Source organism: Nasonia vitripennis, chromosome 2, assembly GCF_009193385.2.
Source record: "Nasonia vitripennis strain AsymCx chromosome 2, Nvit_psr_1.1, whole genome shotgun sequence".
NCBI lineage: Eukaryota > Metazoa > Arthropoda > Insecta > Hymenoptera > Pteromalidae > Nasonia > Nasonia vitripennis.
The window spans coordinates 3,694,687-3,720,556 of record NC_045758.1 but is presented as its reverse complement, the minus strand read 5'-3'; the positions used below and the strand labels follow the sequence as shown (position 1 = coordinate 3,720,556).

At 41.5% G+C, this 25,870-nt stretch overlaps 2 protein-coding genes and 6 non-coding genes across 10 annotated transcripts in view; 3 read left to right on the top strand and 5 right to left on the bottom strand.

Annotated features, from left to right (window-relative positions):
* Positions 1 to 8,191, bottom strand: part of LOC100120126 (LIM/homeobox protein Lhx3) — a 31,162-nt gene extending 22,971 nt beyond the window's left edge. For both annotated transcript variants that reach the window (XM_016983156.2, XM_016983157.2), the window contains exon 1: positions 6,923 to 8,191. In XM_016983156.2, the coding sequence (XP_016838645.1) occupies positions 6,923 to 7,220 (298 nt within the window). In that variant the 5' untranslated portion in view covers positions 7,221 to 8,191. The remainder of the gene's footprint in view (positions 1 to 6,922) is intronic.
* A 4,070-nt stretch (positions 8,192 to 12,261) lies between these two features.
* On the top strand, positions 12,262 to 12,335 carry TRNAT-AGU. The gene has a single exon. It is a non-coding gene; the product is annotated as a tRNA-Thr (tRNA).
* Positions 12,336 to 15,256: 2,921 nt separating this feature from the next.
* Positions 15,257 to 15,328, bottom strand: TRNAC-GCA. Its single transcript has one exon. It is a non-coding gene; the product is annotated as a tRNA-Cys (tRNA).
* Positions 15,329 to 15,449: 121 nt separating this feature from the next.
* Positions 15,450 to 15,521, bottom strand: TRNAC-GCA. Its single transcript has one exon. It is a non-coding gene; the product is annotated as a tRNA-Cys (tRNA).
* Positions 15,522 to 19,762: 4,241 nt separating this feature from the next.
* Positions 19,763 to 19,835, bottom strand: TRNAA-AGC. Its single transcript has one exon. It is a non-coding gene; the product is annotated as a tRNA-Ala (tRNA).
* A 492-nt stretch (positions 19,836 to 20,327) lies between these two features.
* Positions 20,328 to 20,399, bottom strand: TRNAP-AGG. Its single transcript has one exon. It is a non-coding gene; the product is annotated as a tRNA-Pro (tRNA).
* A 453-nt stretch (positions 20,400 to 20,852) lies between these two features.
* On the top strand, positions 20,853 to 20,924 carry TRNAP-CGG. The gene has a single exon. It is a non-coding gene; the product is annotated as a tRNA-Pro (tRNA).
* Positions 20,925 to 21,632: 708 nt separating this feature from the next.
* On the top strand, positions 21,633 to 25,672 carry LOC100120061 (aromatic-L-amino-acid decarboxylase). 2 transcript variants are annotated; one of them, XM_031922569.2, is made up of 10 exons: positions 21,729 to 21,788; positions 22,401 to 22,446; positions 22,529 to 22,733; positions 22,827 to 23,060; positions 23,675 to 23,804; positions 24,155 to 24,415; positions 24,493 to 24,610; positions 24,703 to 24,793; positions 24,875 to 25,075; positions 25,156 to 25,672. In XM_031922569.2, the coding sequence occupies exons 3-10, from the start codon at positions 22,533 to 22,535 to the stop codon at positions 25,477 to 25,479; spliced, it is 1,560 nt and encodes a 519-aa protein (XP_031778429.1). In that variant the 5' UTR covers positions 21,729 to 21,788; positions 22,401 to 22,446; positions 22,529 to 22,532; the 3' UTR covers positions 25,480 to 25,672. The 2 variants fall into 2 exon arrangements, with proteins under 2 accessions (XP_003427114.1, XP_031778429.1); XM_003427066.4 differs by lacking the exon at positions 22,401 to 22,446 and having other exon boundaries at positions 21,633 to 21,788.
* The last annotated feature ends 198 nt before the right edge of the window (positions 25,673 to 25,870 follow it).

Below are 25,870 nucleotides of genomic sequence, written 5' to 3'. Positions count from 1 at the left end.
ATCATAATCGATAAAGAGATAAGCATGACGAATTATTTCCAGAGAAAGTCGACATCAAAGATCCCTCGATCACCTACACGCATGGCCGCACAATTCGAGCGAGATTCTCTCGATAGCCCTACACATACCCGCATAATATCTGTTAGACGCGTAACACATCACAGAGGGACGAGTGGCACTTCGCACCCTTTTCTCATTCCCGACGCTCGGAACACCTTTGCCTACGCTCGTGATAAAGAGCAGAGCTCGCGAAAGTAACTCCTAATCGCCGGCGCAACAAAGCCATTGTCGCTACTGTTGCCGCAGTCAAGAGCTCGGGACCAACTGCCGAGCGTTTGAGAGAGACTGGACGCTCGGCTTTGCGGGATAGCATATGGGGAGGTATACATACGCGTATACGTTTGTACAGACTCTCGAGTGCTATTATGCACTAGAGAGTAAAGAAGAGCCGCTGCTTTTCGGGATGATACGCGCACTTCAAAGGCTAATAAACATCGCGATCATCCGCGCGCGCGCTTTGATGCATGCGTGTACTTGTAGCTACTGCGATAACATTCAGAGGCTCACACCTGTCTCGCTTCTCTTTGATCCTGCCTTTTTTTTTAAGCTTAAAACGGAATAATGGGGGAGAAAAATAAAAAAAATGAACGCTTTTCCTTCGTTCTAGAACAGGCAAAAATTGAAGAGGAACTAAAATAAAAAAAAAATAATTAAAAATAAAAACCGAACGGATCAACGAAGACAGTAGTCGAGGAGAAAAATATTGATTGTCCATTATTACGTAGTTATTCCGTGACGTTAATCGCGCGCGATTTTGAGCAGCAGATTCGACGGTTCTAATCTTATCTCCGTGTCTGACAATGACTTACAACGAAGTTAACCCAGGAAAGATAAACAGTCGGCGATTATCGGCAGAGACAATCTCGGTACTCGAGCTCTCGGTTTATAGCTTCAAAGACAATGTACGAGAGACCTTACACAGTGTCTTCTACTTTTTAAAACGTACAAATTCATATCACACCGCGACGTCCCGTAAGAAAAAGCAAACGCTGATCCGACCAGTTCGGGAAGAAAAACACTCGATACAATCGCGCGCTCCCTCTCGGAACCGGCAAACAGTTTAGTTCCCATCAAGGGCCACTTAATCTGCAATCGCGCGTCGCGCGCAAACACTCTCGCACAATGGCTTTCTGCGGCGAGCTCGACAATGCCGTATATGATTACTGGCTGGGGCAAACAGGCCCTGCGGAGGAGACGAGCTGATGCAGCACGTGCCACGGAGCGAGAGCCGTCCATAAGTGAACACACCACCGCGAACACGCCCCGGGCGTTGTTTAGCCGCGAGCTTTGATCGGACGCGGCTTTCGCTCCGATGCTCTTTCCCACGTGCGTCGCGAGAGAGAGAGAGAGAGAGAGGCACAGCTCGGATTACTCTTGTCGGCGCGCGGAGGGACGGATTTTCCCGGGCTCGATGTCTTCTGTCAATATGGACGTAGGAGCAGAAATTAGTCCAGCCAGAGGGGTATTTTGGAGATTCGCTAATTTTTGCTGCGGGAATTGATCGCAAACACTGGATCATCGATGCTCGCAAATCCCAAAGAAAAGCCTTTTTACGCGGCGACGTTTCAGTTCATGCAATTCAAGAAATCTCCCCCCCCAGCACGACTCTGACTATATAATTCTTACATAAAATTTACTCGCCGAAAAAGTCGCCAGTCCGCGCGTCGAATTCATATGTAAATAAAAGCTCGTACTTATACCCACTGACCGGAATGCCGCGCGCTCTCGTATTTGTATAACTAACGAGGCTCTCTCTCGATCGGTATACATATTCAGGACGAAAAAAGCCGCTGCCTTTTGTATACCTATATCCGTACAAATATAAGGAAGCGCATTCGCACGAGTATCCCTACGCGCACGCGCGGCTATGTCACTGGGCCAGAGAGAGAAACTCTCGATTCGTTGTTACACAAAAAAAAAAGAGAAATAACAAACCGAAGCAACGCACGCGCGGACGGAAAAACGAAAAGCGAATGATCGATAGCCCGCGGCGAAAAATTTCGGATCGGAATGCATCGGCCGCTTCACACGCCAAAAAACTTCCTAATACGATAATACGTGCGCGCAGCAGAGAGAGAGAGAGAGAGAGAGAGAGAGAGAGAGAGAGAGAGAGAGAGAGAGAGAGAGAGAAAGGGCGAGTCGAGCACTTTGTAACCCGATATAGAGGAAGGACGCGACGCGTGCCGGGGAACGGTCCGGAGTCTCTTCGACACTTTTTCTCATAGTAATAAGTCATCCATAACGATGAGGGCCGCTTTCGCGCGCGGCGCTAAAAACACCGTGCGCGCAGAGCGTTTTAAGCCAGAGAGACGAGCAGTGAAGCACGAAATAAAAGAGCCGATACCGCGAAGTTGAAGCTCGCTTTTTCGTCGGCTCGCGCGCGCGCGTTTATATTCTCGATATCTCGTTATTTCTCCGCAAAAAAGCGGGCGCGACGTTTTAAACCGTGGGCTTCGCTTTTTCGGCTCGGCCTCTCGTATACATACTAGGATATCGAAAATGTGTTCGAGAGCGCGAATAATAATTCAGGCGTCGGCTCGCGCCTCGTTAGCGTAGAATTATTCGGATGACTGCGGTGCTTAATGAATTAGATCTTGAATTTATGAATGATACAGACTTCCTATGAAATAGTCAATGCAATTGCACTTATCGGCTGCATTAATACCGCGTCGGATATATAGACTGAATAAGGAATTTCCTTATCCTATTGTTGAAATCTGCTGAGCTTTTGAAATATGCATTTTTTCAATCTCGAGCGCGATAAATATTGGTATGCTATAGAGGATATGAAGTTTTGTTAATAGACCGGCTACAATGTATCAATACGATTGGTCGCAGGGGATATCGAATCACGCCGCAAAAGATAAGAGAAAGGGGGAGAGAGCGCGAAAAAGTAATTGATGGAGTCGGACGAAGAAGTAAACTCGAATTAGCGCGACAGCGGCATCGACTCTGCGCTCCCCATTAAGGATACATAAATATGATAAACGTGCGTTTCCTATGTATACTAGTCCACGCTGTGTGTTGGTTGTAAAATTTTACGAAAATTCAAACATCGTCAACGTAATTCGTGCAAATTCGATTCCTCCTCGAGAATTCCCAGCAGCATCAAGAAGATTCAGCCCAGCGTCTTATCGTCCACCCCCAGTCGTCGTCGAGCGCCATTTTCCTTGCAGCCCCTCTCCCTTCGCCGCGACAACCCCGTAATATTCCATCCACCCTCGCCCAGTCCGACGACTCCGAGGCAAACTTTCGTCAGCCGCTCGCACTACTCTATACCGTCTACAACACCGCGCTGGAGATAGAGAATATCGCATTTTTCCAAGGGAAACATAGTAACGCTCGCGGCGATAAATAAAATACTCGACTCGCGTCTTATCGTGCAAGCTCGAAATGAATCACTATTCTTTTCTACCTCGACTACGATAGGACATTTTTCCGAGCAAAGTGTACATTTCGAGAGTTGCCTCTTAGCGCACGTGCGAAATACGGCGTCACGTTCACGAGGTGCAAAGTCGCCGGTGGAATGTATGTGGAAATTAATCAGCGCATAGTAGCGATAATGCGCTTCCTGGAATAAGCGAGCCGGAGCTTCGAGCGCGGCAAAAGTCCTGCATATCCCCGGCGAGCTTAGTAGATAGAAGCCATTGTCATATCCATTAACGGTATTAATTATTATCAAAGACACTCTCTGGGATTCTATTATGGAGCCGAAATGGAAGCTCGCATGGTTGCGATTTATTCGGAGCCGTGAGCTTGATTTATGCCTTATGCATACGCGAGCTTGAATATAGAACGACGAAGGCTATGCTTGAATTGTACCATCGCGAAGAGAAGCGTTGGGAGTTCGATCGATTTTTAAGAAGGTACAGCAGAAGCATGAAAAAATTACCCACATATTTTAGCCCCGGCGTTTCGCGCGCTGTAAACCCACTGCGGCTCTTACCCGCGCTCGAGTTTAGATTTAGGATAAAGTACATCCGTTATCGCAGCCGAAGCAATATCGTATTGATTGCGGGGTGGCAGTGTAGCGCAGCGGCAGCGTGCCGGCCAGGCCTTCGAATACATTACATGATTAAACCGCTCCGCCATCGTCGGGGAAGCCCTGTGTACGGCCTTGCAGCACTTACCTTATTAAAATATCCACCGACTGACCCTCCCACGAGCAACACACACACACACACACACACACGCGCGCCAGCGTTGCTGCTGCTCTTACTTTCCTTTCTCCGTGCGCTCCTTCCCTGCCTCGCGCGATTCGGCTATACACCTTGTTTTTTATGCGCGAACGGAAATCCTTTTTGCCGATATTGGGTATAGACGGAGCGAAAACTTCTCTCGTTATTGAGGAATCGTTATACAACGAGACGAGTCATGTGTTTGTTTGCTGTTGCTGCGACGGGGCGATAAGAAAGTTTTTGGGTTTCCAGTATCAAGGTTGCCATTGTTGTGCAAGTCGAATTGGCGTATCGCTCGGATTTTTCTGAGCGCTCGCCGGTGACGACCGCGGAGAGCGATAAACGCGCTGCAGAGAGAAGACGACGCGTTATCTTTATTTATTTCGCTCGATTTTTACCCGATGCACAGTAATTTATTCGCTCGACCTTCGGAATCTCGCCAGAACAATATGCCAAATTGATAACTCCATTTTAGAGTATCGTATCAAGCTCTAGCACACGCGAGCGAAGCCTCGAAATCGGGTCAGTAGAAAGCTCTCTCGTACAGTGGTCCTAAAATTCCAGCCGGCGCTGCAGTCCCGTAAATAATCGAACCTTTCGCAAGCATCTCGCGAGATAAGGCAGAGCAGCAGCCGATACCGGTGTCAAAGCTCTCTCTCTCTCTCTCTCTCTCTCTCTCTCTCCTCGTGCACGTCAGCGTGCAGCTGTATAAAGCTCGAGTCAAATCTCCCCCGAGTCGCGAAGTTGAATATTCAGCGGAGGAGCCGATTAATAACTCGGTTATGGGACCGCGCGACGGCGTCATAAGCCCCGTGTCGGTCGGCGCTATACTGGAATTCGCTCGAGCCGTGCATAATTAAGCGGCCCGGCCCGTATACGACCTTGCTCCACTCACCGAGATTGAGCCGATGAATAACTGAAACAGCCGAGCGCCTCCAGGTTATCGCGAGCTTTTTCCAGAAAAATCTGACCGTATGCAACACGCCGTGCCTTCATTATGCAAGCCTCGGGACTGCACTGCTCGGGCGCAATCTGTTGCGCGCGAGCGCAGGAGCTTTTTCTTTTTAATCTTGCCGGACCTCGCCTCGTGCTTTTGAGGTATGATCGCGCGTTGAATTCTTCGGATGCCTCGCTCTTGTTTTGTCTGGCGCTCGTTATACGCGTCGTCGCCGGGGAAAAAAGCATCGGGCGAAAACGTGGCGGTATTCACGACTGTTTAGGAGATTCTTAATCGCAAGAATATCGTGACGCAACGAAGAAAACATTTATTGTACGCTAGTCTGTTCTCTCTCGCTCGAGCGATAGTCGATCGGATCCCGAGAGCTGTACCGAAACTAGGCGATTTCTCCGGGTTTTATCCTTATCATAATCATAGAATCTTTTTTGTTTCTTCTCAGAATCGCCATATCGGTGGCTCCTACATATCAAGAGTTTCTTTTCGCTGATACTATACTCACTGTCAAAATTTCATTCAAGGTTTTATAGCGTGTGTAGAACGTCGTGTAATAGCGAAGCTATTATTATTGTGATGGAATTATTGAAGTTTCGTCATGATTTCGTTAGTTTTGAAACGATGTTACAACTGCATCATGCGAGAAAAAGATCAGCAGAATACGATTAATATCAGCTCAGGCAGATTATAGCATGAGCGGCTCGAGTTTCGGCGTATAGGTGGCATACTTCTATACATACATTCCGAGTAGATTAAAGTGTAGAGCGTTATAGAAAAGTGTCAGTGCGACACCTATCTTCGCTAGCCAGAGACTGGTTGTAGGGTAAGGACAGACCAAAATTGGGCGAATTTCATGCTTTGCATAAACATGTATCATCTGTACTGTGCACACTTAGATTTATCAAAAATATACTTGAGAATGCATATTTTTTATTACGATGAATAAATAAAAAGAATAACAATCATTAGCTAATTTAAGATCGCCATATGGAAACAAGTGCTTTGAAGTCATGGCAGCAAATGAATTTTTCAAAAGAATGGTTGCCTAAAAAAGAGTTGAGCGCAAAAGCAAATTTACCGTTGCCAAAATAGCAATGAAATTGCCCCTCGTAAATGGTCTTTTGTCAATCAATTTTCCAATTTTCAGATTCGGTGCATCTATTGTTAGAAAAGCGGATTTTCTAAACTTCAAAAGTGCTGTGAAAGTAAACATCACAACGCGGCGCAGTGTAGAGTTTCATGACACCTGTTCATAACTTCTCTTGGAAGCGAACGTCGTCATTTGAAAATTCTGAGATATAATTTGAACAAAAATCATAATCACGGCCACGACATCAGCCACACGAAGATGGAATCTTTGGAAGATACCGATATATTTTTTAATTTGCAATAAACATAAGTTATCGTCCAGAAGTACTCGTCGATACTTTGTTTACACGGAAAGTAGCGATAATAGCAAAGCGTCGCTACAACAATAATAAGCCAATGACTGGTACTCCAAAAGCGTCGCAACGCCAAGTATACAAGAAGCGAAATCACTCGTCAAAATTATCGACCAAAAAGTTGAGAAAACTATTAATAACCGACCGTAATCCCAGCTCAAGACTGTTTACGTCCAATAAGTAAGACACTTTCGGCGCACGAATCCATCCGACGGTCCTCGACTCATACTTTTCAACTGCAGGTTTCCCACGCGCACGATAAACCGAAAAAACAACTAATCAACGCTCACCTTCCAGCTTCTTGTTCCTCGCGAGCAGAGCCAGCAGTACGTCCGGATTCGGCGGTCCGTCGGCCACGCACTCGGGCTGATGCTCGTGATGCGCCGTCGGCGGCGGCGGTGGTAGCGGCGACTGTCCCTGGCCGGCCCTCGACATCATGATGGGTCCGGCAGCCGCCGCGGCGGCCGCAGCGGCAGCGGCCAACGGCGGCAGCGAGATGAGTCCCGGTGGCGGCTGCAGCTGTCCCGCACTCGGCGCCAGAACTCCGGGAGGGTTGCCGGACGGCGGATGCTGGACCGCCGCCGACATGGACAGGTCGACGCCGCCGAGCAGCACCGGCCGGCAGCTGCCCACGGCCGAGCTCACCGCCGGGAGGATGCCGCCGCCGCCGCCGCCGCCTCCCGGCAGCGGCGCGTACGGCAGATACAGCTCCAGCGTCCGGGCGAGTTGTCGCCGCGCGAGACCGTCTCACTCACTGTATGGCCGGTCGGTCGCGGTACCGAGTCCTGCACGGCTAGGCTAGGTATAATGTACGAGATGCGAACGCGAGGGACGTCCGATCAGGCCCCACTGCGGTCGCGCACTCGGGCGGCCGTCGGCGAGCAGCGAGCAAACAGAACGCTCCTTATCGCTGCTGCTGCTGCTGCTGCTGCTGCTGCTGGCTCCCGGTTTATCTTGGCCATAACCTTGCCGCGAAAATCTCGGCTCTCTCTCCGATCGAGGCTATCTCTCCTCGTCGATTGATGATTCCCCTCGAGCTGCGTTGTCGTGATGCGGCACTACACACACTCTCACTCTCTATAGTGTATCTCTCGCGTCCCTCGGAAAAACAGAGCGAGCACTTCTGCGAATCGCCGGACGCGCACGTATGAATAATCCCGGGGACCATTCGTCAATCGGCTTCCGAAAATTCAGCTCGCGATCGACGGGGCTTTTTGTGCTCGCGGGCGCGCGCCTCCCGATGTAAAGCAGCCCGCGCGAAAAAAGGATCAGCAGAGCCGCCGAGCGCCGGATTCCGTCGCGAGCCTTCGCCTCTTCGAGGACGACGCGCCGGCCGCCGTCATCCCGCTGCTCCTTATGGATAGAACGATGTCCGTGAAGGCTCGCGTACCCGTTTCTCGAACTTTGAGAACCGATTTCCAGCAGGGCGATTTCACTGCGCACCGATCCGATATAGGCTCGATTACAGCGCCGGACTGAAAAGTCCGCGAGTATAGCGCTCGCGAACGCGGCGGCTGGAGATGACGGGGATGGAAGGCCGACTCGCTGTGCGCGCGTCTCCGATGTCTGCGGGGGTTGTTGCGCGCCCGGGAGAGCGGGAGAGGAGGTCGTCCCTTTTCCTGGTGGGGCTGCTCTCCGCCGCACAGCACGCCTGCGCGCAGTCCCGGAACGCCGACACGCCGCGCGATCCGCTCTATCTATAGATATAGTACTATATACGTGTAGCGCGTCTGCGGAGTGTGGAGGGGTATATACATTGCTTCTTCCTTTGTCGGCGCTCGTGGGCGGAAAGAATTTTAACGAAATGCTCGGCAGCGTTTTTTAGGGTTGACCAGAGATTCGCGGCTGTATTGAGGAGGGAGTGAGCTGAGCGAGGCGATATGATCGTCGTTCAGCTGCGGCTAATGCGAGAGGGTCGGTTTTACTGGGCTTTTTGCTGGGTTTGCGGTATTGTTTCAGTTCGATCTTATGCATACTCTCGGTTATAATTTGCTCGAGTTGAGTACTTTTTTCCATCATTTTTCATTTTTCCCCTCAACACTGCGTCGGGTGAAAATTTGCAGAGCGGCTCCTCTTGCTGACTTTATCAAGTCAAGCAGTCTACCAAAAAAGGCCAACCCCCTTAATCAAACCTCCATAACTCCCCGAGAACACATAATTACTCCTTCGGCCCGCATTAGATTTCCGCTTTTCTTTTCCTTAACGAGTCCGACGCTCTGCTCTCCGGCTCTTTCTCGAAATGACGAATGGTCAGACACATTTTATCGCGAGTTCGTGAATCACTGCAGCCGACGTGGAACACACTTGGACTCCGTGCGCGCGGGGGACGAACCAGTGTATATCGCTGAGTCTAGGAGAGAGAGATAGAGGGAAACAGAAGCGAAAAGAGAGACAGAGCGAGTTTTGACGTCCACGTGTATATAGCATGTACGAGAGCAGCGTGGCACAGAGAGAGAGAGAGAGAGATAGAGAAGCACACATATAGCGGGCGAGTCACCCGTTGGATGCACTCAACAAAATTGAACCATCCCGCGCGCGCGAGAAAGAGGGAGAGAGTCTCGCTGCTGTTGTACTATGGTCTTCTGATATCGGGTATGTGTATGTGTGTGTGGGGGGGGGGGGGGAGCGCAGGTAACAGACTTACGATCGCACAATAGCGCGCGCTTCTATTTCCAAACTTTCTAAAATATTTGTTGTTACTAGAAACTCCGGGCTGATATGAAGGCCTGAATTTATGGATCGTGGAAACGCGACGGTGTACTGCAGAGAGTGCGTGTTTGTTATACGTATTGGCAGACGGCACGAGTTATTCGAGAACGATTATATTTCTCGGTTGAAAATTTTGGTACGCTGTTTTTTGGCTGAAAAATTTGCGAGTCATTTTCGTTACATTCACAACTCTATCAGCGCGAGTAAATCAGCTGTACGTATACACGCGCGGTTTCAAGCAGACCGATCAAAGCGGATTAGCAACGTTATTGATAATTTATTGAATACACAGCGAGCGTTTTCGAAAGAAATTGATACTGCCATCCTTCCCACTTCCGCGAAACCCTTTCAATTTTCTCTACGTACATACGTATAGCGAAAACCAGAGTGCGCGAGCTTCGACTCTGCGAAATAGGAATCTATATGATTCCACCGCAAATACACGCATCTGGGAAAAAGGTAAAGAGAGCTTTCGAGAAGCAAACATTTAAAAGCTACGCTATATACGTGCGCTAGCGTACATCGACAGACGGCTTATATTTTGCCCGGCCGTACGTTCGCCGCCCTCGTCACGTGCGTACGCATATGCAGCACACACACACGGAGAGCTTGCAGAGACGAGGACAGAAAGCCGCTGTATACGGCAAAGCTCGTCAGGAGCTTGCAGGGAAAATGTGGAGCAGCGCATCGACGGGGGGCGAGAGAGTTCCGTCTGTGTGCTTGCGCGCGCGCTGACGAGTGAAAGAGGAGGTGAGATTATCGAACCGCGGGGGTGCAGACGAGTGAGAGAAAGAGAGAGAGAGAGAGAGAGAGAGAGAGAGAGAGAGAGAGAGAGAGAGAGAGAGAGAGAGAGAGAGAGAGAGAGAAAGCTACGAGCGGGATAGAGAAGGACGATGCGGGGGCGGAGTCGCGCCCGTTGCCATGGGAACGTGACACTCGCTTCGCCCGCGCGTCGAGCTTGTGGCTATGTATATATGTGTATATACGTATGTACGACGCGCCTACGCGTATGCTATACCGCGCGCAGCGATGTGTCTGTACAGCAGAGCCGATGTGCCTTTGGCTGTGTGTACAGTTTGTCGGTATGTCTCTCGGACTTTTTCGGACTTGCTATGCTATAAAGTTTTTATTCGGCGATGCAGAAGCGAGAGAGCGATCGTAATTCGAAAGCGTATTTTTATTTATACGAATTCGATCATTTTTGGCCAGTCTCTCGATCGAAATGTGCGTAAATCTCGCAATAAGCGGCTCGGCACGTGTGATTTTTTCCGAGCGCGGCTTATGTAGAAAAAAAAAATCAATAAATTAGCTATGCTCGACTCGCTTATCTAACGATATCGACTATAATAGCGACATGCAAAAACAGAGTCGATCGTTCTTTTTTTTCTTCGATTCCTAGAAACAGCGCACGCACCAAGTTCTGATATAATGTAAATTATCCGCATTTAAATGCATACACTTATATTGTGTACTATCGGTAATCTTGGCTTCGACGTATACTATAATTCGCGCATTCATTGTTCGAAGAACCGAAATTGAAGTCCCGCGAAAAAAGGAGCTCGAGAACCGGTGTAATTTACCAGAATACCATCCGCGTCACATTGTACACGATAAAGCCGAAGCCATGCGGAGCTTGCCGCCCATTGTTCGCGAAAGGAGCAAAAAAAAGAGCATTGGTCGCGCTAAAGGAACAGCCAAGACGAGGACGTACAATGTACAGTGGGAAGAGGGTGGGGAGGTGCAGCGCAAAAGACGAGAGAGAGAGAGAGAGAGAGAGCAAAGACTCGCGGGAAACAAAGTGTTTGGCACTGCATTCGCGCAACGACGCCTAACTCGACGAGGAGAAGCTCTCCGCGGAAATATCCATCTCTCGGCGCTCGAGATACAGCGTCGGTGTCGCTCCGATGCCGCAAAATGTATCTTAGCATATTCCCTACATCTTGCGCCCCGTCCTTTCCAATATACTTTGCGTAACCACAGCGCCTCGGCGTATATATGTGTACGCTCGGCCGCAATTGCGTGAGCGACTGCTTTCTACCCGGGTAAAGAATTCCAGCGCGCGCGTGTGTGTGGGCGACGCGAAGAGGAGAACTCAGTACCCCACCCTGCATATATATATATATATATATATATATATATATATATATATATATATATATAGGTTTCATCCCTCTCGCGAGCGCGCTTGCGTTTTGCGGGGCTATATGCGCGCGAGCAGATGACATATGCAGAGCGTAGCCAGCTCTATATTTTACGGCTAGCCATCCGAGCGAGAATTTACGACGATTCGCTGGTTCTTCTCGCTTTTCATTCTGCCAGGCAGCCACGACTTTTCGCATAAAAAACAAAAGTACTTCACCGAGCACCCGAGACTTTTCGCGCGGGTATATACCCTTTTTCCTCCTCTCGTCGCTTATCCCCCCCCCCCTCACGTGACTCCGCTATACGTGTATTGCTTCACCCACTCGGTGAGATGTATAAAGTTTCGAATTATAGAGTCTGCTGGAAAATACTCGCTCTGTTTTCATTTCGATTGCGGCGCTCTCGCGCACTGCGCTCATATTTTATTTCTTCTTGAGAGAATGCTGTTTCGCTTTCGTGATGGTCCACACGAAAGCTTTGGCTGTTTTGTGTTTGTTCATGCTGATTTTTGAATGATTAATGAAAAACGAAGATACTTTGATTTGATATCTGATGTGAAAAACAAGTTATGAGAGCAATAATAATTTGTGCAAAATACAGTTTCTTTCCTTATTCGTTTATTTTTAACTGCATGAAAATTAATTTTTATGATTAATTTTGTAAACAAAATTATTGATGGATAAATTAAAAAGTTTATAAAATTTGGAAATTTCATCGAAAAACGAGCTCGTGTGCCTTCGTTTTCGTAAATGCGTCATGTTGGGCAGTGCAGCCAACCGGCGCCGTGGCTTAGTTGGTTAAAGCGCCTGTCTAGTAAACAGGAGATCGAGGGTTCGAATCCCTCCGGGGCCTATTCACTCAGATGGTACATGAGTGAATTTAATTTTTTTCTTTTTTTATTATTACTTACGCATGTTGGAATGTTTAATTTTCCATATGATAGTTAAAAATTTTCATTTTGTTTATAACAATTAACAACTGTATTTCTGGTGAAAGGAAACTGGATCTTTTGAGTTTTTACGAACCTTTAACAATCCCAATTTTCCGTTAACTCATATAATAAACAATGGTTTCTAATTATTTATTTATAATATTATAAATTAAATTTGCTTTGCTTATCAAAAATGTTCCCTCATCACATTCATTATCAATAAATGACTGATTCTTCCGTATGTACAAAAAAGATACCTCCTTCGCCAAAGTCAACATCTTACGCGACACTCCCGACAAGTTCAATAGGCTAATCAATAACGCGGAGACAGCATCTCTCGAGAATGTAAATATACGCAAGAGACAAACAAGACGGAGAAGGCAGGCTATCCATATAACACTACAGCAGGAAGGAAAACGGATATGCTCGTAGCGACATGAACAAACCAATTAGCTGGATAAGCGGGCAAACCTCCATGAAATTCAATTGTCTTCACCCCATGCATCTCGGCTCACTCGACCGCCCTTATATTTTCATTGTCTCCATCTCTCTCTCTCTCTCTCTCTCTCTCTCTCTCTCTCTCTCTCTCTCTCTCTCTCTCTCGCACATAAGCGATTCGCGCGCGCACCAGCTCCACAGTCAGAAAAACACACAGTCGCGCGCAGACCTACATGCACAAGTATTATACGGTACGAAGGGGGGAAGCCGGTGGAGAGCGAATGAGAGCAGAGTCGTAACGACCTTCACAGTTATATATACGCTCTGTCCTCTCTCTCTCTCTCTCTCTCTCTCTATAGTGTGTCAATTAAATTACCCATCGGCAGTCGAGTCGCGTCGAGCGTTTCTGACAACATAAAAACGCGATCTTTACGAGCAGGATAATAAATTCCTCTCGACTTTATTACCGCACGAATGAGAGGCGCTTATGTGTGTACTATACAGTCACCATCAGGACCGGCGGGCGTGTGTAGGTGGTGGAGAATCCGAGCAAGACAAATTCGAGTGCGCGGAGGAGGAGAGAAAGATAGTCCAAGTTCGGCCGAACTTCGCCACGGTCAGCAGAATCGTTTGGCTGAGATTTCGAGCTTATACGTTTAAGAAGAGAAAATGCCGGGAAATTAAATGGACGCCCTCCGCGACTTAATTTATCCGTCTGTTTGTTTTTCGCGATTTCGTTAGTCGATTGTCTGTGTCGATTGCGAAGCGCTGCTTTATATACTCGATCCATCGAAACGTTCATCTCTCAAAAACTTCGTCGCGAATCTTTCGGATTCATGCAGATTATATTGTAATCGACTTTGAAACTAGTCGTCGACGCGAGTTTTATATTTACGTATTCACAGCTAACTCGAGGCTCTGGAGTTACGTCGTTATATAATTCGTCGAGGTTTCCCGGCTATAGGAAACAAAAAGCGAAAATGTCTGAACAATTGCATACGGTAAGACTTAATTTTGGAATTAATATGCATTTTTAATGGCACGCTTTATATTCGCCGAGCTCGTTTAAAAGATCAATCATTGCATACAAATTTTATCGGCTTTTAAAACGTGCTTGGTTTACATCATCGAATACAACGCCGATGAATTATTCACGAGGAATATGAGATTGTTAACTAGTCAATTTTACGATTTTTGTAATTTCATTGTTTCACTGTTCTTACATAAACCGAGTAGCATTTTAGCGCTTTTCCAACAAAGATTTGCCACACGTATGATTGATGACACTTTCAAACCCCTGCACACGGTCCAACCAAAGATGTCACCTATTAGATATAAAAATGCGGTATTCCCCTTCATTGTATAGTGTGCAAACATTGAAGGAATGACCGAATTTATCACTTTTTGCCGGATTACAAAAATGAATCGCCGCGGAGAGACTGATAATCCTCACAAAGCGCACTTTGCTCTTCGAATCCGCAGTCATCGATCCTCGGCTGAACTCATGAATAGAAATGATCGGCCGTGGACCTTACCCTGATCATTGCCGACGATTATGGTGGCTCAGTGGGGCCCATCTGTCGTCGCGCTCGCGATTAAATGGCTCAGTTTCATTCACAATCGTTATTTACCTATATATGTATGAGGATATACGCGCGCTTTTGTCAATCTGTCACACTTGCCAGGAGTCAAAAGCTATTCCGAAATTTAGGAATTCTAAAGTTCATTTTTCACCGAGGAGCCATTATGCGGCATAAACGTGTCGACCGCTTTCCACATCGTGATAAAATTTATGTTTTCTAAAGTAGTAATATCAAATAATTTATTGGATTGCACAGATTCATAATGTTACTTTTATTTATTTGGAAATAAGGGCTTTTTTTAAAATGTTCAAGGAAAGAATTCGGTTCCTTTAGCACGCGTACCATAAAGGCACTTATATGTCGGGTACACATTTCATTTGGCTGGCGGCCAATTGGCTCGATCGGCTTTGCAAGTATCGCAGAAGCAAGTGGAAGCGACAATGCGGGTATTTCACGGATTTACTGAATATTTAGCTTCGACCACTTGCGGCTTGAGCGCTCAGTATTGGCACCCTATATGGCCGCCACGAATATATGTGGATTATCCGAATCTTTGACGCTTTTATGACTTGTAGGCTTCTGCTAGGAAAGGTTGACTTCTGTTTTATGCAGCATTATCAATCCAATTTTCAATAGTACGTTTAGGATAGTGAAATCAACTAACACGTATTATTATTATTTCATTTAGTAAAATCAAAGTATTAGATAAAAGTAAGCCATTTCGAAAAAATTTGTCAGCACTTTTTTTTATAAAAATCACAACAAACCTTAAGTAATGACTAACACAACTCCAGTAATATAAAAGAAAGCAAAAAGGTATGAGGGGGCACCCGGGTTTGAACCGGGGACCTCTCGATCTGCAGTCGAATGCTCTACCACTGAGCTATACCCCCACGTGACTGCTCGGCTCGAGGATGACGCACTGAAGGCATAGCCGGTACGTTTACAGTATAGCAAAAAGCTGTACAGATTCTATAGTTACAAGTTTTGAGAAAAGCAAAAAAAAAACGGTAGAGGGGACACCCGGGTTTGAACCGGGGACCTCTCGATCTGCAGTCGAATGCTCTACCACTGAGCTATATCCCCATCTGTTCGGTTCCTGTTGTTTCGTCAAACATAAAATATCATTTTCTTTGAAATTCGCACATCTCATTTTCGCTGTAATGAAATACTAATTGCACTAATAAAATATAAAAGTTTAGATGATTAGAATTTTTTTTCCAAATATAGTACAGTACGACTTTTTGTTTGATAGATACAAAAGTGTGCATTGAAAAGGTTAATTTTAAATTACTTAACAAGATAAGCCGAATAAAAAATGTAAGATTTTGTCTAAGTAACAATGTTCAATTGAAAGATAAGGGTCTGCATCATCAATACGTAAGCATACAGCTTATCATACAAAGCTCGGCATATGTTTACTTATATCACGTACCATCAGTAAATGTAATTATCTGCGTCGAATTTCATTTCAGAGGAAAAAGGCATAAGAAAAAAGAGAAGATTATCGCATGATGTTTAAAATCTAATTTAATTTTTGGTTATAAACTCCATCACAAATTAATGTTAAATGTCTTTTCTAATTTTCACACATTTTTAGGGGTACACACACACTATTAATAATCGAGACACCTTCATTTTACAATAAGTATACAAAAAGATAAAAAATGTTCAGTTCATCATGGTATTTGAACCATAATATTCCATTTTAATATACGCTTTATGGTGCATTGTTCTTATCAATTTGTCAGTAGAAAAGTACATCAGAATGCTCATGGGATATCCTGTTTATAATTGGCATCGCTTTAATCCTTCTAGAAGCGTTTGTAGGAACAACCCCCGTTGTCATACAAATATCCGAAATGCTCTACGGACCCTCCAGTACTGTCTAGATGGCGACAGGTACAGTTATATATTGTCGACCACCTAGTGGCTTCATGACTTTGCCATATGCCAGCGTGACTAAGGCGCACATGCTCGAAATCAATCTGCGCCGCCTACGCTGAGGGCCTCATAAAAGTGTCTAAAACTATTATGCATCTTATGAAATTTGTTTAACATAATAAATCAGTTATATGATTGTTGAGATTATTTGACTTAAAAGAATTTTTGAATGTAAATTAAAACCTTGAAATATATATGCTCCACAGACTAAAGCCTGAGGCGTAAGTTTTATGGAAGCAAATCTATTATTACAACTGTTTTTCCTACTTCATGTACTACGAACTGCGGGAGTTGAAAAACGAGCTGTTTCCAGAGCAGTCCTAGCTTTCCAGTCGGGTCGCGAATTAATCCATCAAAACAGCCACCCTTCTTTTTTTCTAGAGCTATCCTCTAAATATGGAACAGCACAAATAAAGCAAAGCTACCATTGAGGGTAGTCGGCATGCAGCATTTAAATTGTGAAACTGACAGACAGAAAGCGCGTGCGAAATTTCCTGCCCACCATGTATCTTAGATTTGTTTTTTCCTTGGGGCTGTTAAGCATCAAGAATAAAATTGAATATTTCTTAAGTAAACAGTGCTTGAAGTAAACTTTATTATTTTTTGGTACATTCATGAACAGAATTTACTTAAGAATTGTGCCCGCATTAATTCTTCTTATTAAGATAAGCCGAAATTCATCCACTAATCTCTCGACCTCGTGTTATCAGTATCAGTCAAAATCAACCTTGAATCTTTTTTGTTTAAGTGTAAAAAGGTATATCTGTTCTGAAAAAATAATATTGTTCATCGCGCATTTCTCTCGACGTGCGTTCGCCTTGAGCTTTTCAAGCTACACCACTGTGCAACGAACGCTGGTAGCGCTAGCTCTCGAGCTGGCGAGCGTGTGATCAATATAAGCGATGACACAACGAGAGCTTATCTTTAAGCCACACCCTCGGCTCGGTCGTGTCCAATGGGCACGCGAATTCGCAAGGGCGCCCATCCAATGGGCGACGCGCATTGATTTTTCGAAGCTGCGTGGATTTTTTTGCTCTCTGCTGCTTTCTCTATCCCTCCTTTCTCCCCTGATACGAGTTGCTTCCTTTTTTCTCCCACCCAGTTTGAAGAAATTCACTTTCACAGGGAAGCACAGGAATAGAGGGAGAAAGGATGGGAGAGGGGAGGATGGAAAGAGGGTTGAGAATGTGCGGGTGGAGACGAGTTAACGCTGGATATAGAAAGGGAGAATCAATGTGGGTGAAGATGGGCCTCGCTCTCCTCTCTTTCACTCTAGTTGTCTTGCGCTCATGCAGCCCTTCTTTCTTTTTCTCGCTTCGCCACCATGCAATATGACTTTCGTTCTTGCACCAGTCGTTTTATCCTTACCACCTTACATAGTTTGTTGTGCATAGCTTCCCACCTATGCTCCTGTTTCAACTGTTTTTTTCTTTTATTCCGTTTTTATTTCATATCAGTTAAATTATTTTTGTTTTTCTTTGTTTTTTTAATAATATTATTTAAAAAACTTTTGTCACGTTTAGTTGATATTTGCTGAAAGAGTATAAGCTATAAAAGCACCAAAAGGGACATTCTATATTCTGACGGTATTTAGGATTCCCTTCGAAGATTCCGCTGACACTAGCAGCAAGTGAACGCGAAATTCAAGAAATAAATTTTTGATACTGATGTCGCACGCCCACAAAGAGAATACATTATATCGAGTCAAGCTGTAAAGAGAAACCCGTAGACGCTGTATGCTTAGTTCTCCTGATTTAACTACAGCATTGATGATGTGACGAATAATTAAATTACAAAAGGCTTAACCTGTTCACCATTGCGTTTGAAAACCTCAACGGGGCGTTTGCTCGCTTGTATACGATGTCTTTCTTGATAGACTCACGATTATAAAAATAAATAAAAGATATAAAGTCAATACTGCTATCCAGAAAGTATGCCTAAATTTGTATTTAAGTTTAAAACGCAAGGTTGATTACTCTTTCGAACAATTTAAGTTATCTTATAGCACAACATTATATAAGATTGTATAGAAAGGAGAATTATTCGCTGAGTAAAAGTATGCAGCGATCGCATGTCGATTAATTTACATTCTTAAACGATATTATCTTCTGTTGTTGTTAGATAAATAATTGCGGAATCGTCACTGAGAGGAATCCATTTAAAGCGAATTCTTATTTTATCTCTAACAAAAAAATATTATTGATATATTTCTATCAATACTTACTATAATTTCTTTTCGTTTTCTTTATAACGTTAGTTCTCACGTGTTTGTAACTTGTGGTTATATTTATATTATTATACGAATAAACTTTCTTATTACTTTTTGAGTGTACTTGAAAATTTGTTCGGATCATTTAACGTACCCAACCGAAAAGGTATGCTTTATTAGACACGACCGCATGCTAGCAGTAATTACTTCACAGTCACGAGGTACGAGTGATTAACTTCGTCGATACACAGGAAGGTAATGGATAGCAATAATGTCAAAGAGTGAACAATTACAATGCACCGTACCACACACTCCTGTAAAAACCTGGAGGCTTTACTTTTCGCGGAAAAAACTCATCAATAACGTACGCTCTACGTAGTTTTAAAACTGAGCCTAGAAAAAAGTTAAGGAAAAAACGTTACAATCGCGCTTAGAGCCGTGACGTAGAACTTTGAGGATGTGGACTTAAGAGGTGTGTCGTTTCAATGTTCATAGCATTTTCTGATACTCGTTTTGGTTACATAAAAATGTATATTAATAGCAACAAATTATACAAGAGACGATAACACTTTAAGCTACTGTTTCTCGAGTATTTTTATGTCATTAGCATTTAAAAAAATATGAAATGAATATTTAACGATAAATAGTTCTAATGTTTGTTGAAGACAATTGCAAATACGTAATCAAGTATTATATCTTCTAAAGTATGTTTGATTCTTTTAAAATATATGAATATTTAAGATATTAATTATAATATAATGCAATGATTTTTGGATGAAATAAAAATTAAGATATATTGAGAATGTTCTATCTCTCTATGCAATAAAAGTAACACAGCATCAAGACAATTCCAATTTTCTCTTGCGATAGAATCTCATTCCTTGTCCCATTGTCGTGAATCACCGGATGCTTCTGCCGAGTCTGCAATTATAGTAACCTTTTTTACTAATACCTTTGGAAAAAAATTAATTGCTGTATTTTGAAGTATAAATTAATCGACAATCATAATTATCAATGAGAAAGTGGAAAATTATACACGTAAAAGCTGGTGTTATTTATAGCCAGATTAAAATTTTTTAATAGATTCTTATGATTGTTTAAATCATAATAAAAATTTTCATTAAAATTATACTTATCCATAATTTATGCTATGTATAAAAATTTACTAAAAAGTTGGAGGCGCCGGGTATCGATCCCGGTACCTCTCGCATGCTAAGCGAGCGCTCTACCATCTGAGCTACGCCCCCTGAATATCCCAATGGAAGTTTAAAGCATTACTTAATCTAGGTAGAGATACAATCCCAAGTAGTAAATTAGACGTCGGTTACCTGCAAGCCTAATAAGGCCCTTATAAGGCCGCCAGTTAAGGGCCTTTGAAGGCTTAACCGATTAACAGTTTTCTAATTATTTTCTTTGTATATCCGTACCAATGCCGTTGCATATTATAATTAATCAACAAATCGTCAGAGATAATAATGTCATATACTTCCTTAATAATAGTTAATAATTATTTATCATTTATAAAATAACAACTTTTAATATCAACTATTTACATTATTGAAGCGAATTATGGATTTTCAGCAGTAGTGCAAGGTTCAATATTACTTTTCATCGTATTGAAGAATGCAAAATAATCTTTTTTATTCATTATTTTAATATTACAAACTAAAAAGTTATTTTAAAAATTAAACGTTTCACGTTAATATTTAATAAAAACAAAAAAAAATATTAAAAAAAGTGGGTTCGTCCGGGATTTGAACCCGGGACCTCTCGCACCCTAAGCGAGAATCATACCCCTAGACCAACGAACCACGTAGCAACTGAAAGCTTAAGTAATGAAGTGATATTACCAAATGCTGATCGAAGAGATAAAACGATCAATCCTATCAGGAGTCTATATATATTATTTCGTGGTGCATGGACTTTTTTGATTGAATAATAATAATTAAATAATACAAATACAGACTGATGAAGCATGGGAAGTATTTATTAATGTTTGGCTTTTTGCAATTTTAGAATAAAAGCACATAAGATACATGAGCTCGAAATTCTACAAAGAAAAAATAAAAAATTTACATTTGTTGTAATAATACATAAATGTAAAATATGTATATCCAATTATTAACATTTTTTCTAGTTTAGTTAGATAAACTTTGAAATTGAAGATTTGATATATAAACGCTTATCGTAAGGTATAAAGTTCAAGAATAAGGATGTCATTGGACGAATAAAGGTGAAAGTCATATAAGAAAAAATGGTCAACCGGCTCGTTGGTCTAGGGGTATGATTCTCGCTTCGGGTGCGAGAGGTCCCGGGTTCAAATCCCGGACGAGCCCAGTTGCAAATTATTTTGATGCTTTGATTTGCCTGAATTGCATTCATTGTATTCTTGTAAAATTTTTAACTTATCCTAAAAGCCCACTAAATAGATTTTTCTTTAATTTTTCTTTACTTATCTTATGCAGAACATAATAATTATACACGCATAACTAAATTTAATTTTATATTTTAAATACTTTTTAATATTTATTAAGATCTCTGCTTCTATATGCTTAGAGAAAATTGAATAAAAAAACAACACAAAGTCATGGTGCTGGCAGTAGTAGTAGTCTATCTGTACGTTTGAAAAAGGGTCCTTGATCATGATTTAGTAATGCTTTTGTGCATTGACCCGGAAGAGGCTTTTGCGATTTCTTGTAAACAGGTATATTACCTAATCGATTGCAATGCTAAATAATGTCTGCTATTCTTCCTGGTGTATTGCCCTTTATCGAGAGTAAAAAAGATTTTTATATTTTGCACATTATTGCATGTTTGCCACGGAATCGCATGTTTAATTCATTATAAGAGAACGTTTAAAAAGAAAATAAATAAATAAAAACTACTGTTGATGTACAATATCATTATAATATCATGCTTTAAAAATATACTTTCATTGAAAAAAATGTTGATATTTTTGATTTTTCCTATAAAATACGTTTTCTTCGTATAAACAAGTTCACGTTAAGTAAAGCAATATTAGACAATGCGACAATGTTCTACTTGTTACTTCTGAATACTGATGAACGAAAAAACGACCGAATACATAACACTACTTCTCTCTAGAATGTATAAAAGAGAAGGGGTTGGCTGCTCCTGCGATCAGTGGAGTGATTGCCATTGCGCGCGGAAGACCTATTCTTGTATTGTGACTTCAAATAGTATGTTTTATTATTTAGTTTTTATTAAAATTTATTCATTTTCTCATTATAGTTTCAAATTAAAAATCATGTTTAGTTTACTTTAGAATATAAATTCTTAGTTAGTTAATAATAGATGATATTTCAGTAAGTTAAAAATGTCATTTATAGTTGACACGTATCAATTTATTTATTATATTTTTAGTCGTTAATTCTTTTACGTTTCGAATAACAAAATACGATGTCAGCATTTACATTACAGAAGCACGTTAAAACAATTACTTTTAGCTCGTAGAGTATCTGCACACATTTATTGCAAACATCTTCGTTATTTTACTTTATAGTTTAATTAAAGTTCTATAATAATCAAAGAATAGAACTAAGGGATTTAATAGGTTTTTCAAACTTTTATTTCATTTATTTAAAAATCAGAATCATATGCTAATGAAGACATACTAGCAATCGTGATATGTTTGACCGAATAAGATTTGAAAGCAAGTTTAAAACGGGAATCAGTCAAGTGCGCATCTTCTTTGACACGCGACCGACATTATTTTTTCTACATAATCATGGAGAAAGTAGGAGAAAGTTCACTCCAACTGTACGTCTCTTAAAAGTTTCGTCGTTCCTTAGGCTTACTGTCAGTTCTTCGCGAGACTCCGACCGATGAAAAAAAACTGTTAGGTTCTTTAGTCATTCATTGAACACTAAGATAGTCAAATAAAAATATAATAAAGTTAGCGCATAATCTATTTATTCAGAATCATGGATGATAAAGAGTTTCGTGAGTTTGGAAAAGCTGCGATAGATTATATAGCTGATTATAAAGAAAATTTACGTGATCGTGATGTGCTACCAAGTATTAAACCCGGGTATCTCTGCGAACTATTGCCGAAAGAAGCTCCTGAAAAGCCAGAAACTTGGCGTGAAGTCCTGGATGATGTAGAAAAACATATAATGCCTGGGGTAAGTTTAAATAGAACATTTTTTAGTCATAAACGCGTCTAATCCGTAATAAAGTTATCAACAGTTATATAACAAAGAATATTTTTCATAAAGATAACGCATTGGCATTCACCGCACTTCCATGCGTACTATCCTACCGCTAACTCGTATCCAGCTATTGTCGGTGAAATTATAAGTGCTGGTATAGGTTGCGTTGGATTTTCATGGATAGCGTCGCCTGCCTGTACAGAATTAGAAATGATTACAATGGACTGGTTAGGAAAATTATTGGGTCTCCCAGAAGAATTTCTAAATTCAAGCCCTGGACCAGGTGGTGGCGTATTGCAGGTCAGTTTCTTATTCTGTATTTTATTTGATTTTAATCGTAATCGCTAAAAACTTAATGGAAAATTAGCATTGTTATAAAATTTTGATTTACGACTCAATTTATCTGCTTAAGAAGTAATGTTAACGTTATAATGAATTATCGCTTGATGATATAATAGTTTTTGATAATTACTCGCAGTAAGACATGCTTATTAAGACAATCTTCTGTAGAATATTGCTTGATCCTGAAAACAAAGAAATAACAACATTGATTAAATAGTATTTGCCATGAATTTCAAGGATCAACTCAGTTTTGTTTGTATTGAAAAACCTACTACCTAGTAATTTCTATTCATTGCTAGTTTTTGTATTGAAAAGGCAATTATAAAACGCAATCAAATGATTGCGTGACCAATTCAGTGTTATTCTGCAGTAATTTATAATTAAAGTTTACAAAGGCAAAGTTTCATTTACACTTAAAGTACATGTTCGCAAATAGAAAACAAAATTAGTCTAATCATCGATCGGTGGAAGTGAATTACTACTGGTTTATTATTAAAACTACAGTAATTTTTTAAAAATATGAGCATCACATTTATTCAAGTATAATGCACTTCTTTTTTTTTATCAAACAGGGATCTGCAAGCGAAGCGACACTTGTTGGATTACTAGCCGCTCGAGAGACAACTGTCAACCGATTTAAAAAAGAACATCCTGATTGGGACGAAGCAATAATTAGATCAAAATTAATAGCATATACATCAGGTATATTCTGTACTAATGTATTTTTTGTATTAGTCACGAGATTGAAAATCTTGAGTTAATTTTCAAATTCAGAATGGGTAATGAAAAAAAATAACATTCGATGTAGTCGCAAAGTAAATATATTCATCATGATTCTGGCTGCAAAAAAATTCTTGCATACATGAATTGTTTAAAATTGTACAACTTTTGGTATATAACACAAATTTATAAGCTTTGTTATTGTAATACAATGTCTAATTTCGAGTATTAGCGCAGCTTGAAAGATAAGCGTCAATATAATGTTAATGGAAATGTTTCGAAAAACTTTTTAACTAAAATTATGTAGCTAATTAAAAATGGTTAAATTTTAGATCAGTCAAACTCTAGCGTGGAAAAGAGTGGCCGTCTTGGAGCAATGACAATGAAACTTTTGCCAACTGATGAGAAATGTAGCTTGCGAGGCGCCACGCTTTTGGAAACTATAAAGAAGGATATAGAGGATGGTTTTATACCGTGCTATGTTGTGGCCACATTGGGAACTACGCCTACATGTGCCTTTGATAATCTCAATGAACTTGGCCCTATCTGCAATAAATACAATATTTGGCTTCATATCGATGCAGCATATGCAGGTACAAAGGATGAAAGATGAACTTATCGTATAATTATAATTTTAATCATTTCATTTATTTCAATTACTCATTCACAGGTGCTGCGTTTGTGTGCCCCGAATACCGCTACTTGATGTCCGGAGTACAATATGCAGACTCTTTCAATTTCAATCCTCACAAGTGGCTCTTGGTTAACTTTGATTGTTCAGCACTTTGGTAAAATAATGAATTAATTTTTAAAAAACGGTCCATAAAAGTGACCTATAAAGAACCTATATATTTACTCATGACATCTGTTTTTCTCTTAGGGTAAAGGATTCTCGCTTTTTTACCGAATCTTTTAACGTCGAACGGATATACTTGGCAAACAATAAAGATGGACCAACTCACGACTATCGAGTAAATAATTTTAAAATTATTGTATTGTTAATAGTTATCATTTCAATAAAAAAAGGTTTAATTTGTTTTATTTAATTGCAGCATTGGCAAATACCACTTGGTAGACGATTCCGTGCTCTTAAAGTTTGGTTTGTTTTACGATTGTATGGCGTAGAAGGATTGCAAAAACACATCCGTCATACCATAGAACTCGCGCAAAGATTTGAAAAACTCGTAAATGATGACAATAGATTTGAAATACCTATAGAACGGCAAATGGGACTTATCTGTTTTAGACTTAAGGTTAGTGATTGTCATTTAAAACTTTGATGTCGTAGAACGGTTAAAATTTTTCTTTACTCTAAACTGCAATATCTTTATAGGGCGAAGATAAACTAACGATGCAGCTCCTTGATAGGCTTATGTCGAGAAGAAAAATCTACGTTATTCCAGGAGCATATCGCGAAAAGTTGGTTATTCGGTTCGCTGTTTGTAGCCGGTTTTCAATGCACGAGGATATGGTTTTTGCCTGGAATGAAATAGCTGAACAAGCAAGTGAAATATTACAGGCAAAACTGAAACCTGCTGCTATCAATGAATCGACTTTATTAACCAGACCGGCAAAGAAAAGTATTGAAATGGTTTCGAGAATTAAAGATCTCGAAATGGAAAATAAGCAGTTAAATACTGCGTTTATGGTAAAATAGTGCTCTGAGTTTTTCTTTAACTTTATCGAGTTTATTTATGCTATTTTATTTGTGGTTGTTATTATTTTATGTATGTTAAATCTATCATTATATTATGTGCATGATGTTTTTAGTGTAAAACGTTACCACAAATTGTACAAAGTAAAAAATTCAATTTAAATTACAATAAATAAATTATTTATATAATAAAAAATACAGTATATGATTCTTATTAAAAAACGTCATTTATAATAATACGGTAGCAATGAGTTATTTACTGTTAGATCGGTAATATCGGTACCTATCATGATTTGCTTTTGAATGCTTGTAATACAGATGTCGCCATCACGCAACCTAAACATTTTTCGGTGTTTTCGATGCTATAACGCGTTTTCAAGCATATTTTTTAGTT

Excerpts from the sequence above, each read along its gene's own strand:
- LOC100120061 (XM_003427066.4), top strand. The coding sequence starts at position 22,533 with ATGGATGATAAAGAGTTTCGTGAGTTTGGAAAAGCTGCGATAGATTAT. Across the intron at positions 22,734-22,826 it reads AAAAACATATAATGCCTGGG|ATAACGCATTGGCATTCACC; the intron begins GTAAGTTTAAAT and ends TTTTTCATAAAG. Across the intron at positions 24,416-24,492 it reads TATCGATGCAGCATATGCAG|GTGCTGCGTTTGTGTGCCCC; the intron begins GTACAAAGGATG and ends ACTCATTCACAG.